The sequence below is a fragment of the Cladophialophora immunda genome, assembly GCF_000835495.1.
Source record: "Cladophialophora immunda strain CBS 83496 unplaced genomic scaffold supercont1.5, whole genome shotgun sequence".
NCBI lineage: Eukaryota > Fungi > Ascomycota > Eurotiomycetes > Chaetothyriales > Herpotrichiellaceae > Cladophialophora > Cladophialophora immunda.
In genome coordinates, this window is record NW_015622545.1 from 1,971,313 (window position 1) to 1,985,413 (window position 14,101).

Genomic DNA, 14,101 nt, shown 5'->3' on the forward strand with positions numbered 1-14,101 from the left:
CGTGTATACTATTCGTAATCATCGCAAACAGACTCGACGGTCTGGATCGATGACAGCCGCATGGGCAATGCAGTTGAGTTTGATCAAAGACTAGGAAAAACATAAATGGTGACTCGAGATATCATCTTCACCGTCCAGCGAAGATTCAACAGAGGTTCTGTTGGGACCTCCCACCTCGAGACGTCGTGTCCGATCCAGTGGCAATAACAGAGATTTCCAGAGCTCAGACGCAGTTCGGATCCGGCTCGATTATTTCATCTCCAGAACCGGTGGGTGGGGTTGTGAAGCGTCGGAAACGAAGATACGGGAGTGGCGAAGGTTCGTTGTCACAATTTTGCAAGGTCGCGGAAAAGGCTCGACAGCCATAGATTGCCTGGTCAAAATCGCCATCGTTGTCAGGATCAGTGGTGTTCTCAACAAGAACACGACCGTCCGGAAGGGTAACTTGTCGCACCTGGGGACGCTTGAGAGCCAGATATTGCAATAGTGAGGAGGAAGAGACGGATGTCGAATCTCGAAAAGACAAAACTTGGAATGCAGTAGTCTTATCGAGGTCTCCAGCACCTTTTCCCGGGATATCAAGGACGGAGTCGAGCCAATTCAGGTCGTCCAATGATCCAAGCGACAGCGAGGTACAGCTTTCGAGAGCCAGGGTCCTCAACTTGGCCGGACGCGGAGCGTCTGGGTCAATGTGGTCACCGGCGTTGGATCGGTAGTAGGTACCCAGCCACTGGACGAACTCAGCATCGACTCCGGCCACATGATGCAGCCTCAAGTCGACCAAGCCTGGGTTGGACTCGATCCACTTCTGCAACTGAGTACGATCGATGCCAGAACGTTGCAAGGTCATCTTCTTCAACTTCTTCAAGCGCAAATTGGCCGCGTGCTCCTCGCCAATGCCACCAAAGGCGTCCCAGATAGTAGTCGGCTCGAGAAAGTCTGGATGAACCCAGTATTTCAGGGGCAGACATGGGTCATTGATATAGGGGTGACAGAAGCCGAGACGGAGTTCTTCAAGGTCGGCGAAGTTCGTGGCCAGCAACTTGGTCAGTTCGGGTAACATGATGTCCCACATATAAAGACTCAGGGACCGTAAGTTGGCTGAGTTCTGCGCCGAAAGAACAGAACAGGCTTTATGGTTTTGAAGGCGAATAAGTCGGATGCAATGTCGAAGGGCGATGGCTTGGATTTTTTCTTCAATGTCTCTCCTGGGTGGTCTTCTTCTAGCAGGGAAGACTGGCCGTGGCAGTGTTGCCTCAACAGCTTGTTGCTTGACGTTTGGGTCATCGTCCTCGTAATCAAAGCCATAGTCGGGCTCGGCGTCGTCGAGAAAGCTAAATCCTGTCCGTGGAGAGGCGAGAAACGCCAGAATGCCGTGGAGGTTACCAGAAAATACGGCGAGCTGTAGCTCTTGAGTCGCCATGATTGCTGCGTTTTGGTATTGCTCGGATGTTAGAAGAAGAGTTGCAATGGGAAGATGGGAGGAGACTTCTGTAGGACTTCAGGTGGGAAGTGTTATATGGGAGGAAGAATCTCGCCGGACCATGAAACGATGGATGGAGAATCTTAAATAACTAGAAGGATGAGGGTCAGTAGAGACTATATAATATTCGCGCGCAGCGAGGAGGTCCGTGATAATCGCACATGCCAACCGAGACTGGGTGTCGTCAAATGATGCCGACAACAATTCAACAGCTGAACTGCAAACTAAGAATCCCGAGGGGCCAGCTTGTAAGGCCGCTCTCGAGAAGTTGACAGCTCGTATGTGGACAGAAAAATGAGTACCCTGTAACCAACGCAAGGCGACGAAATGAGGTTTTCAGCCAGACGGATCGTGAGTTGGAATAGCGTGGAGTAGCCCAAGAGAGGGGGAAATGCTTGGGTGGTCCTACCGTCCATGCCCCAGAAAGGGTCGATGATGGACTGATTTTTGGATTGCGACCTCGTTGGCTGCTGGTCTGAAGGTCGTGGAGAATCTGACCTGGATCAGTCCAAATCATCATGATTCGCAATTCTGCCTCCTTTTTCGTGTCTTAGTGTCTGATACTTTGGATATCACTCCCACGAGAACAAGGGCCGAGTTAGCCAGGAGGCTAGTATGGAGAAGATCAAGATTTGGTTAGCGAACCAGCTGACAAGCCGTCATGGAGGAGGTTGTAAGTGTCGGGGTCGCTTAGATGTTCCAGCACTAGGTGGCAGCACCGGACAGGTCTTCTTTGGCCACGGACGAAGACCAGCCGAATACTCGAAAAATCTGTATTGGGCATGACTTGGATATTCTGGCGGGAACCGGTATGCACGGATGAGTGCAGTGAAGACAGGTATCTCGATGGATATGATAGGACACCCAAACTTGAGTTTTGGCGCTTGAGCCAGAAGCGAGTGAGCAGCAAACTACTCTAGCTGCAGGGTCCTGCAGCGTCGAAAGTGATGACGGCAATGATTGAGAAAAGTTAATCGGCAGATTGGCTAGTGGGAGGAAAAAAGAAATGGGTCGATCAGTAATGGGGATCGACCTCAGCCCTGGTTGCAAATCCTTGACTGTTTGCTCGTTTCTCTGACCCTAAGCTTGATCTGGTAGAGGAGTAGAATGGGAGCAGGGGGCAGGTAGGCTAAATCTCAGGAGAAAGGGACTCGAGAGAGAGTCGAGGGAGAGGGGAAATGTGAGAGAGAGAGAGAGAAGACAAGGGAGCACGGGGAGGAAGGGAGGAGAGGAGGGCGATGTAGGAGGTGGAGGAGGAGGCGAGGAGTGAGCGAGTGATGTGGTGAATTGAGTTTGAGAGGTAGTTGATTTGATTGGTCGTTGGAATCTCAACTGACGCTAAAACGCGACCTAAAGTCCATTAAACATAAATGCCCAGAGTTCCCCGCCCTGGGCCCCGGAATAACGTCGACCCGGCATATGCTGGCCCCCCTCGAAGGGTGAGACGCTGCGAGAGTCTCGTCACTCCTCCAACTATACTGGCTGATCCAGCAAGACACTAGACGCTACAGATACAGTCCCCCGCATGATGGTGATATTGGGCCCTTCAATGGCCTGATCGACAAGCGAGAAAGGCACTGCGGCGGCGACTGCAACGGCAGCTGGGCCACCAGCTCAGCTGCTGCTGCAACAGCCACAATTGATATCAGATCGTCCATGCTGCATCATTGACTATTTGACTTTCACCTGCTTGCTAACTAGACTCGTTCAGTAGATGCAGACCTTGGTGTAACAATGATTTGGCTTCCTGCCTGGTCCGGTCCGGGCTCTTCAAACAACAGACTTTGTCTTCAATTTGGTTCGTACCACATCACATCACCATCCAGACCAATCCCACCGTCCCTCGACTCCCCTGTTCACAAGTTCAACCAGATGTCTTCGTCGGCAAGTTCCTTCTCCTCTTCGCTGGCCACCGGCCGATCCACTTCATGCCCTCCTTGGTTTGCTGTAACGGCTGCCGCCCTTTGAGCAGCCACTGTAGCGCAGATCTCTGCAACCGCCTTCAAATGGACCTTGCGAGACTCGACCACCCGTGCCCAATACGAGCGCCATCTCCTCTGTATCGTCACGGCCGCTCTCACTCTTTTGGTCGGATTGAGAAGTCGAGAGCATAGGAATGCCAATGCAGCCACCACAAAGTCCCGGCCGAAAATGTGCGCACGGTGGCGAGACGCATCTGACTGGGCGAAAAGCATTGCAAACTCCTCACTGCATCCGAGACATCTCAGCCGCTCAGTGAGCGAGCGACCCATTCGCGGCCCGACGTCATCAACGAGATACCCTTCGTATTCCTCAACAATAGCCTGGAAAACCCGTCCATCCGTGAAGCTTGTGGTCAAATTGGTCACCCGGATCCCTTCTTTGCTGGCAATGGCTTGTGCCCATGCCTTCAATAGGACCGTGTGTCGCGCATGACCATCTTCATCCGGTAGCAGGTCGAAGTAGTCGTTTTCGTAACTGCTGGGGCTTGTGCGGCACAGTCTCTTGATTTCACGTTCAATATCGTCCCAGTCGACTAGACCGCCAAGTCCCCACTTGCTGGTCAGGCCCCAAAGCAGCCTGACAGTCTTTTCTCTGAATCCATCTACAATGTCTTCTGCTTTGACAGATTCTGCCAATGTCCTTACCCCCTTGACTCCTTGTATTGCGCTCAGTGCAATCTGCGCATTGTACAGTTTCGTCGCACGGCCCGGACAGGGATATTTGAGATGTTGAGACAATGGCCAGTTGTGGTCCCCTTCGGTCAATGACAACTGTTCTCCGGTGGGCAAAAGGATACTGGAAGTTGAACCCGAATCGTGCACGCGCTCGAGAGACGGTGCCGCTGAGGGATATAGGAGAAGTTCGACAAGTCTTGTCAGGCGGACCCCGTCCCGCAAGTCGATCGCCAGATTTTCCATCTTGTACGAGTATTCCGCAAGAGGATGTTGTGTGTGTATGACCACATACCCAATATGCGTCAAGGCTCGAACTGGGTCCCCAGCGTTGGGATTGAGCATCTGGAAAAGTGCATTGACAACACTCACAGATGTCTTGTACGATGAGCATGGTTGGAATAGGCACGTGCTCGCAACCGGGCTTAGGGCAGCTTTCGCCGTATCCAGAAGCTTGATGAGCATCAGACTCCGAAGAAGAGTGCGCTGATATGACCATGAAGGGCGATCCGTGGATGCCTCATCCGGCTGTCCATCTTCATTTCGAAGCAGGAAGGTCTCGATAAACTGTTGCAAGGTACGTCGGTTGACAATGTGTCCACTGTCGATGCTGGGGCGCACTGACGAAGACGCGGTCCCACAACTCAAGCACCGCCGACCAACAACAACCTCAAGCGCCGAGCGGAGACACGGAAGTTCATACGTATCGAGCCACAAATCCGTGAACGCCTTTCGCTTTCCTAGGTCGGTACTGAGTCTCACAGCACTTGTAAGAACGTCCCTGGGCACACTGAGCGCACCATATAGCAAGGCTGCCTGAAGTCTTTTGTAAAGCATGGCATTTTTCGGGTCGCCATATCTCTCAAGCAACTCGAGCCTCAGCATGTCATCTTCCACTGGCAAGGATAACGGGGCAGATGCTCCAAAGAGGTTGTTGACAAGTTGCGTGATGGCGATCTCTTGGTGGTTTAACCAATTGTCCTCGTACATCGCAGGGTCGACAAGGTCTTCAGTGATCACAGGAAACGATTCACTGGGTGACGGAGGATCCACCTTCGGGATAACAAATCGACTGGGGACTGACGGCTTCCTGGTAAGGGATTCACGCTCCAATGCACCGTGGCCTGACTTTGGCTCTATATTCTCCGACTTGGGTTTTCGACCCGGGCGACTGGTCTTCAACCGTGGTCCTGCATTCCAGCTCGGCTTCGTGCTGGCGCCCTGAGCGGGACTTTCGGGCTTGACTTTCCTCGAAAAGCTCGCTGCGGGTTCGTAGGACGACGAAGCTCGTGGTTGCGGGTTGACTTTATGCTCAAGCAGAGGACATGCAGCCTCCGGATCTTTGCCTCGTCCCTCGAGCCTAGCTCGCCCTTTCCCAGCTTTCGCTTCCTTGCCCAACATTTCATTCTCACCCGGGGGGATGTTCTCCTTACCACCGCCTTGACCCCAGCGATCTACCATCACTGTGCTTTCTTGGAGGGGTCTGGTCGTGACCTGCAACGGCCGTCGCTTTGGAGACATTGCGCCTTTTGCCTTCGCTGGGCCTCTCTTCTTCGCGACCATCTGCGCAACAATCCCCGTTAATTCGACATCTGGCTTGCTTGATCGTTCTACAGTCCCCGATGTCGATGTTAATCCCGGAGAAGTCTTCACCGCTGGATCAAGATTCCTGACAGGGCTGAAGATGCCCATGTACATGCTTGGCATCGTAGTGTCCTCGGTCGGGATGTAGATCGTAGCCCGTCGCGCTGGCTTGAGCGTAATTGTTGAATCGATCATGGGGAGAGCAATGGTGTCTTCAGGTAGTGATGGCAGCGGTTCGGCAGATGATGATGCTCCCTCGGCTTTGTTTGCCATTGGTCGTCTTGGAGCTCGACTAAGTCTCGTCGAAGCACTGCCCCGCTTCGGAACCTGGTGCTGTGCAGTGCCGGAAGCATCGTCCGCTGAAGCAACAGCGAGAGCAGCCGTTGAGGACATGGGTATAGTACAAGCAGCTCCAACGGCGGCTCGTTTTTTTGGTCGCTGCGGCGGTTGAGACATCGCAGCCCTCCTCCTGGCGCCTACTTTCAGCGGGTTATCCTTGTTACCATTGCCATCTTCACTGGTGTTGTTACTGCCTCGTCCATCGCCACCTCGTGAAGCCACAATTTGAGCCCTGTCCTCGTGGATCGTGAAGACCATGCCGTCCTGCTGTCGTCTGCGTCGCGGTTTAGCATTCTTCAGAATGCCGGGGGCAGGTGCTGCAAAAGCGGACGTATATTCAATGTTGGCCGTTGTGTCATCGCTTGGAGACGACGAGAGTGAGGCTCGGTCGAGTTGACGGTGGTGTTGATTGTGACGTTGTTGTGTTTGCGCTGGGACATCTGCGTAGAGCGGAACTGGGCATGGCGTGCCAGCAACGGTCGCGGGTGGAGGCAGCATTGCTGAGAGTCGAGCTCTTGTGTTCTCCCACGAGATACAATTACATTTCTTCAGCACATGGGTTTTGTTGCCATGGTCCGATGGCGATGGAGGGCAGCTCTTGGAAAAGTCGGTTGAGACGCGTTACAAGCGGGCGCGACGCGTGAATGAGGCCGAGAAAACGGTCCCCCAAAAACTGCCACCCCGGCGCTTGTGGTGAGGGGCAACCGCTACAAACCGTCCCTAACAAATTAGCTATATCAAGAGAAACTCAAATTCGTCTGGGAACAGCATGTCTTTCCTCGTTGTTGGAAGTGCGCACACTTCGCAGAATGTTATGTACATCTATATCGAAACCCATAGACCGTGCTGCCCGCTTCTGCGCATGCCCAAGCCCACGCCGTCGCTATGCATACCTACAATCAGAGTGCCATCTGTACACCAGATGCCACGTACCGCAAAGTCCTGCGCCAATTCATGCAAAAGTGAGTCCTCAATGTCCTTGCCACCAAAACTCCACTCATGAGGGTGAAATGGGAGGAGCTATCCTACAGCTCGTCCCGGCTTGGGAAGTGAAAATCCCATGACCGGTCCGGCACCGGCAGTCCCAACCAGAAATTCCACAACCGATTCATTTCCATGATGAAAATCGCGCCGAACTTGAAAGGCAGCTCGAACCAAGACCGAAGAACCATCTTGTATGCGCGCCAGACGAGATCGAGCTCGGTCCAGAACGCTTCGGCGATTGAATTCCCCTGCGGCTGCTCATGTGAGGCTTTGCTGTCCAAATCATCGTACAAGTCGTCAAAGTCTGTGATGTCTTCGGTATTCTCGGTATCGACCGAGTCAGCCTTGCTATCAGTCTTTGCAGACGGTGGAAGCGGGCCTTGGATGTCCAGCACACTCATATCTCCAGTGTTGAGAGCGGTGCGGAACTTTTGGATTGCATCCAGACTGTGACTGAGACGCCCAAGGGTATTGACCAATGCCACCAACTCTGTTCTCCTCAAATGCGGATTTTCCCCGTTCTTGTTCTCATCATACTCAAAAAGAACTTTCAAGGCAGCACCATAACCAGCGGTTTGAAGCTTTCCCCAAAGCCTGCATTTGTCGCATCCAACGCAATCCATCAACCTGGACACGTTACGGAACCGGTTGCGGAAGTCATCCTTGAGCACCATGACCGAAGGGTCTTGAAACATGACGGATTCATCGAAGGTGTGCGGACCAGATGCTGCTGTGTCTGCGAGCGCGAGGACCTTCTGTTTGGTTTGGAAATCCTGGTCGGGATCGCCAGAACAGAAAGTGTAGGATTCCAGGTGTTTCCTCAACTTTGCGACCGCGCGTGTCAGGATGGCGTAGTTGAAGTAGATGTTGGAGATGCGTTCGGGGTACTTGTGCAGCCGTTCCTTGTAGCAGTCAAGGTTGTGGACCCATTCGCCAGTGGTTTGATTGAAGAACTCCCAGCAAATATGTGTGGAGATGGAGGCGTGCATGCCGCTGACGATGCGATAGAACGCCCGTTGTTCGAGACATTCGTCGTCGAGGGGGTACAGGTCGTCCGAATCGTCCACATGTTGCCGCCCATACTCTTGGAAGATGTTCTTTAGACTCTGCGCGGCTTGGAGGGGTTTCGGTTTCAAAGAGGCATGTCTCGGAGACTTGGGAGTGAAGCAATTCTCCTTGTAGATGGCATCCCAGACTTGTCGAGCACCGAGTCCTGAGTAGCCGGTGTATCGTTCGGTGTTGTTGACAAGACTGACGTAGTCTCCTTTGGCTGCTGCGCCTTCGTCTTCGCGGACGCAGTAATCTCGTTGGTCGCATTCGTCGTCCTCCTCTAGCACACAACTTTCATCCACGTTCTCGCCCAACTGATATTGCAGCGGGCGGTCTTTTGGCCTTTCTCGCTGCAGGGCAATCCCCGGATGTTTCGCCCTCGCACCCTCCAGTTTACTCAACTCCGCGGCTCGCCAGATTGGTGGTATGTCACTTTCATCTTCTATTGTCTCCACGGCGCACGCCCGGTTGCCGCACATGGAATTCTCATCGGTCCAAAAGGGACAGGCCTTGTTGTAGAGGTTTAATCGGTAGTAGGCGAAGAAGTCGGTGTGCTGGGTCAAGTCGTCTAACGAAGGGTAAAGGTTGGCGTTGAGCCGCTCGAGGTCTGAGTAGGAGGTGCAGGCATCAGTCACGATTGAGTTGGGATCTATGGCGCATTGAGACTCGGCTTGCACGCAGGGCGGGTGCAAGAAGAAGTAGAAGGCAAGGAAAAACTGCGAGGCACGTTGCAGACGCATCTTGCGAGTGTTGTGCCGGTATCTTATGCAATAAACAGACAACGACCAAACCAGAGGAACCGTGGGAAATATGTAGAGTACAGGTATGAAGAAAGGAAATGCCTGGAGGACCGACGGCTCGAGGATTATTTACTATTGGTATTAGTTGTCATTAGTGAGCAGACGACCAGGGAGCGCAGAGAACAAGTTGGCCAAATTCCATCGCAGGCAAATTCCCAGGCTGTTCGTTCCCCGCAGCCAATTGGCAGGCACTTAAATAGCAGCCTCCGCAGCCTCAGCAGCCGCAGGTCCTCGCGGAGCAACACCTCCGTCAATGTCAAACCACCACTCGCCACCACCAATACCACGCTCCAGCACAGCCCTCTGAAGCCCCCGAGCCCCTTGATCCATCACGTGTTAGATCAGCCGATATCTGAAACATTCCCAACTCGACTCGGTACCCCATTCCCAAGACCTACACAGTATGCTAAACAGATGAGACACAGGAAGTTGATCTCGAGCCTCCTGCAACCGCCTGCGGACGATTCGCCTGACCTACTCGTAGAGTTCTACCAGCCGATCCCCTGCCGATCCTGGCCCTCACTGGCGCAGAGAAGTCAACAGTGTGAACACCGGGTGGGCGAAACAGCTGCGTCGGACTAGCAAACGTGCCTCAGCCCTCAAGATTGACTCTACTACAAGATTTGAACTGGGCGTCCGACAGGGACTCATGAACAATGGACTTCCTGACAATGCCAAAAGAGACTCCGCTTGCAGCTGAGCAGGTCCAAGACCTCAACTGCCCATCTGTTCGCCACAGCCCTTAAATCCCCCGAGTCCGTCTTGTCCCTTATTGTTGCAAAATTGTCAGGAGTGCCACCTTTCCGAGCGCCAACATCAAAAATCCTGGTGTTATGACGGCGCAGATGACCAGCGTGCCTGCAACAATTATTGCCATCGCGGGCGGATGATTCTGGAACCGTGTATATGCGCCATAAGTGTTCTTGGGCCAGGAACTTTCAAGAGTCGTGATAGGTACCGCATACTCGAAGTTACGGCTCGATATCCGACAATCTTGTCCCAAACAACCCATGTCATTAATCAGATTCCTTACTATTAAATGTGCCGCCATACTCTGGATAATAGTTGCTGATCCTACAGTCAGAAGATGACACTCCTGGCTCCCATACTCTTCTGCTTTGGGCACGACAAAAGAGAGAGATGTCCAGAAACGGATATACCGTGGTCCAATGTGATTGAAACGGTGCGCTCATAGCACAGCCGCGCCCCATTGATATGTACGAGCAGCATACCTTTTTGGGAGTAGTGGCTGACTCAGGTCAACCGTCACCACCATCTGCAAGGCTGCAAAGAAACCTGCCTTCGCTCCCGGACCGCTACTTCTGCATATCTACTCACTGCATACCTACTCGAGCCTGACTTATGTCGACCTAGAAGTTCAGAGAAAGGCAGTACCTCGTATACTCTGTCGGCATGGTATATCGTGGAAGACCGAGTCCCAATTGTGAACGTTGCCGGGCAAGGAGACTGAAGGTAAACTTGATCCTCCTGTGGCAGTTGTTGTCAGTCTGCGCTGCTAGCCATGTTGTCGTGTCGTGGGAGATCTGAATGTCTAATGGGAAGATCTAGTGTGACCAAGCGACGCCCTCGTGCTCTCAGTGTATTCGTGTGGGTGTCGTATGTGTCGGTTACAGGGATCTCAAATCTCTTGTGATTCGCAATGAGAGCACTGAAGTGGCCCGCAAGGCCCAGCTTAAACGAGCCAAAGAGCTGGACCGCGATCCGAAGTCCAGCGCATGCCGTTCCAGATCAGCGCCTACGGCTGGACTATTGGTCCCCCTGGTCCAACAACCTTCGATCCCGATGCGCGAGCACGCAATTTGCTTTGCACAGCAGAGTTATCTGGACACGTGGCTATGGCCGTCAACATTAGACTTGGACATCGCGGCCAATGCTGCTGCATCATCTTCAGTTACCGCCCTTGGACTTGCTATTCTAGCCAACACCAAATTGAGTCCACCTCTGATGATGGCGGCTCGGGAGGAGTATACGGCGGCTTTGCGATCGACAAACATAGCACTCCAAGACCCATTATTGTCTAAATCAGACCTCACTTTGATGGCTGTCATGTTTCTGGGAATGTTTGAGGTAGATCCCACTCTGTTTGCATGCAATCCGGTTAATTCCTGATGGCTGACTTCGATGCAGGTGGTCACATGTACTGGACTAAATTCAATACTCCAGTGGAGAAAACACATCGACGGCGCAGTCAAGCTACTTGAGTGGCGGGGAGCAGAACAATTGAGAAGCCGTCGGGGCTTGCACCTATTCAGACAGATGCGCGCCCAGATAGTGAGTCCCAGACCGCCGTGACCTTTTTATTGTATACATCGCCACTAACTGCTCAGTTGATACATAATATCTTTGGAGAGAGCCCTACATCTCCTGTCCTGAGACAACTATCACAGCAAGCATGTGCTCTCGAGGATGGCCTCTCCCGATTCGGCGACCATTTGGCCAATATCAACATACAGTTGACCAAACTGTGCGCGGATATGAAGCAAGGAACTATGACCGACCCCAGAGCGATCATTAGAGCGGCCTTAGCACTGGATGCGGAGCTCGCCTCTTGGGCCGTGGGTATGCCCTCGTCGTTGATGTATACTAAATTCTTCACCACAGGCAGATGGGGGACGACCACGACATATGGACCATACACATCCCACTACTATGTCTACCAGGATCTCTTCGCTAGTAACCTGTGGGGCAACTGGCGAGGTGCGCGATTTGTCATCCACGAAATCATCATGCAACATCTCGACTATTTGCAAAAGGAGCAGCATGCCCGCAACCTCGCCGACAACTCCCGCAACCATGTCAAGGTTGCACGGCACAGTGAAATCATCCTCAGAGATTTGACGGCCGACATCTGCGCTAGCGTACCGTACCACTTCGCCGTCGCCAACGAATGGACGGCAGCTGATGGAATCAGTCGCGAGAACAAGGTTCTAGCTGCTGGCTACAGCCTTTTGTGGCCTCTGTTTCTGGTTGCTTGCTGCCGCTTCTCCACCCCGGATCTCAAGCGCTGGATTATCTTGTCTCTCGACAAAATCGGACACGAGATGGGCATCAGCCAGGCACTGGCGATAACCCAGCTGTTGCTCCGAGGAATGGGACCTCGCACTTGGAACCAGCCGGAGTCGGAGGTGGCGGGTGTCCTTACGGCGTCAGAGGCTGATCCGGACATCTTGTCGGGCTCCATCATCCGACAGGAGAATAACGCAGAATTGGACAAGCCGCGAATAATCTGCTGGGACACCGGAACTGGACTCTGATTGCCCACTAGCGAAATGCTAGCCGGCTGCAAGGGTGGTCAACCCGTTGTGTAACACGACATTGTTCAAGCCGGGAAGACACTAGACTCGAAGGATCTTGCGAGGTAAAACCTGATTAACAGAGCAAATGGCCTGCGAGGCGGCGTCCAGCAGCGGTGAACGGGTTCTATACCTCTGGTTCGTCGTCGGCTTCTCCCCCGTCCGGATCGAGCAGTCGAAGCTGAACTTCGGAGGTGTCCTTGGATTCGTCTGCCTTTCTCTTGAGGATCCACGCCTTCAGTCGTGGGCGAACTCGCCGGAACGTGAAAACGCACAGAACAACCGCCACGGCCAAAACAAGCAAAAGCGAGATGACGACCACCCAAGGGTTGATGCCCTTCAAGCAGCACCCGTACATGGCCATGTACCAATGCACCAGCGTCTTCATGAGGATCGGCTTCTCCTTCCCGTCAGGCATCAGCCCTTTTCTCACCAGGTGCTTGAACTTGGGCCCGTTTGGCCCGTTGTTGTACTTCTTGAGCCCGAAGTACGGGACGGTCTCCTGGCGAGGGTCCGAGTCGGGATACTGTTTGTCGCCCCAGTGCCCGTTGAAGTCCAGCCAGTCGGTTGGGTCTGTTGCGCCCGGGTCTGCCGCGGCGAAGGTCTCTGTTTGAGGGTCGTAGTGGTAGAAGTAGGCCAGCTTGACGGGATCCCACATCCGGCCCTTGTCTGCGATGTCGATGAGCGCTTCGTCGTGGACATGGCTTCCCGCCGAGGGGTAGTTAGCGTGCGACCCGCGGGCGCTGAAGACGACCGGTCTCTCTCCTTGCTTGGACAGGCACGCCCCGTCTTCCCAAGCGCAAGCCTCGCCGCTGGTGTGATGGCTGAAGTAGACGCCCGTCGGCTTCCCGTCCTCGAACCGGACCATGTTGTGCTCCCAGTCCCCCAAGTGATTCCCATAGTGATCGCCGGGCTTGCTGTCCGGGAACAGCTTGTTCAGCGGCGGCACGACCTGCAGAATGTCCGCCCCTTCGTTCCACGAGTAGAAGTAGAAATAGAAGGCGTCCAACCTCACGGGCTCCTGCTGGTCGACATCCGCACCCTTCTTCTTCTCCACCACGACGACCGCACACGCCGTGGAGTTGTGGAGAGATCCCGTCGCGTCGGGCACCTCGCCGAAAACCCAGGCCGGGAAGGCGGCCACGTCGTCGACGGCCGTCAAGAAGACGTCGGTCCCGTCCTTGCCGCCGTGTCTGTTCAACAGCGACAGAGTCTCGAGATTGGCCAGCGGCATCGCCTCGGTGATGGGCTCCGAGCCGATCCTCGGACTTGTGTGCAACACATGCGTCAGGATGTCACTTGGCATGTACGGGTCGTCGGAATGAAGCCAGACGATCGGGGCTGTGGCGGAGCGGGAGAGAGTCAGCACATTGCTCCAGCTGGCTTCACTTCAATCTCGCAGGCCCCAACAGAGCTTGTAGCCAGCAAGCTAAATTGCCCGAGTCGCGGGCCTTGGCCTTTCTACTTACCGTGGTCGATTACATATTGCGGGATCGTATAGGCGTAGGCCGAGACGAGCCGGAGCAGCAAGCAGAATATCAGGTGGTCATGTCGGCGTGAGCCCAGTGCCCCGCTCATAACGAAGCCGCCTCCCTCGCTCGCTCGCCGCTGACTTGTTGCTCGGAGACACAGTTTGCAGCAGAGGCACTGGCGTATTGCTTCTCAGTGATCCAACAGAAGAGAGAGAGAATGAGGAATGACGAGGAAGGCAACAAAATGCAGCAGGTGTCAGCATCGACTTGGACAATGCGAAACGCGCTAGTAGCCGACAAGTACCGAAGAGCCTTCGACGTGATTGGCTGGTTGGACTCAGCCTTGCGCGGTTTTTGTTCACTTAGGTAACTCGCTACATACCCAGCATTGACGATTCACGGTTTCCTCATGGTCGCATCG

The 14,101-nt window shown here is 53.8% G+C and overlaps 4 protein-coding genes across 4 annotated transcripts; 1 reads left to right on the forward strand and 3 right to left on the reverse strand.

The window, feature by feature from the left end:
- Positions 1-3,122: 3,122 nt before the first annotated feature.
- On the reverse strand, positions 3,123-6,660 carry PV07_08904 (uncharacterized protein). Its single transcript, XM_016396109.1, has one exon. The coding sequence runs from the start codon at positions 6,556-6,558 to the stop codon at positions 3,340-3,342; it is 3,219 nt and encodes a 1,072-aa protein (XP_016245965.1). The 5' UTR covers positions 6,559-6,660; the 3' UTR covers positions 3,123-3,339.
- Positions 6,661-6,813: 153 nt separating this feature from the next.
- PV07_08905 (uncharacterized protein) lies at positions 6,814-9,035 on the reverse strand. The gene has a single exon (XM_016396110.1). It carries the CDS (start codon positions 8,832-8,834, stop codon positions 7,086-7,088), a length of 1,749 nt encoding a protein of 582 aa, XP_016245966.1. The 5' UTR covers positions 8,835-9,035; the 3' UTR covers positions 6,814-7,085.
- A 247-nt stretch (positions 9,036-9,282) lies between these two features.
- Positions 9,283-13,083, forward strand: PV07_08906 (uncharacterized protein). Its single transcript, XM_016396111.1, has 4 exons — positions 9,283-10,367; positions 10,464-10,982; positions 11,043-11,186; positions 11,243-13,083. Exons 1-4 carry the CDS (start codon positions 10,308-10,310, stop codon positions 12,167-12,169), a joined length of 1,650 nt encoding a protein of 549 aa, XP_016245967.1. The 5' UTR covers positions 9,283-10,307; the 3' UTR covers positions 12,170-13,083.
- On the reverse strand, positions 11,188-13,903 carry PV07_08907 (uncharacterized protein). The gene is made up of 2 exons (XM_016396112.1): positions 13,678-13,903; positions 11,188-13,549 (listed from the first exon to the last, which is right to left on the reverse strand). The coding sequence occupies exons 1-2, from the start codon at positions 13,784-13,786 to the stop codon at positions 12,336-12,338; spliced, it is 1,323 nt and encodes a 440-aa protein (XP_016245968.1). The 5' UTR covers positions 13,787-13,903; the 3' UTR covers positions 11,188-12,335.
- Positions 13,904-14,101: the final 198 nt, after the last annotated feature.

What these genes read in the sequence shown, in the direction of transcription:
- PV07_08904 (XM_016396109.1), bottom strand. Translation starts at nt 6,558, where the DNA reads ATGCTGCCTCCACCCGCGACCGTTGCTGGCACGCCATGCCCAGTTCCG.
- PV07_08905 (XM_016396110.1), bottom strand. Translation starts at nt 8,834, where the DNA reads ATGCGTCTGCAACGTGCCTCGCAGTTTTTCCTTGCCTTCTACTTCTTC.
- PV07_08906 (XM_016396111.1), top strand. Translation starts at nt 10,308, where the DNA reads ATGGTATATCGTGGAAGACCGAGTCCCAATTGTGAACGTTGCCGGGCA. An exon ending in TGTTTCTGGGAATGTTTGAG is followed by an intron (nt 10,983 to 11,042) that starts GTAGATCCCACT and finishes ACTTCGATGCAG; the next exon opens with GTGGTCACATGTACTGGACT. An exon ending in GACAGATGCGCGCCCAGATA is followed by an intron (nt 11,187 to 11,242) that starts GTGAGTCCCAGA and finishes CTAACTGCTCAG; the next exon opens with TTGATACATAATATCTTTGG.
- PV07_08907 (XM_016396112.1), bottom strand. Translation starts at nt 13,786, where the DNA reads ATGAGCGGGGCACTGGGCTCACGCCGACATGACCACCTGATATTCTGC. An exon ending in GCAATATGTAATCGACCACG is followed by an intron (nt 13,550 to 13,677) that starts GTAAGTAGAAAG and finishes GCTCCGCCACAG; the next exon opens with CCCCGATCGTCTGGCTTCAT.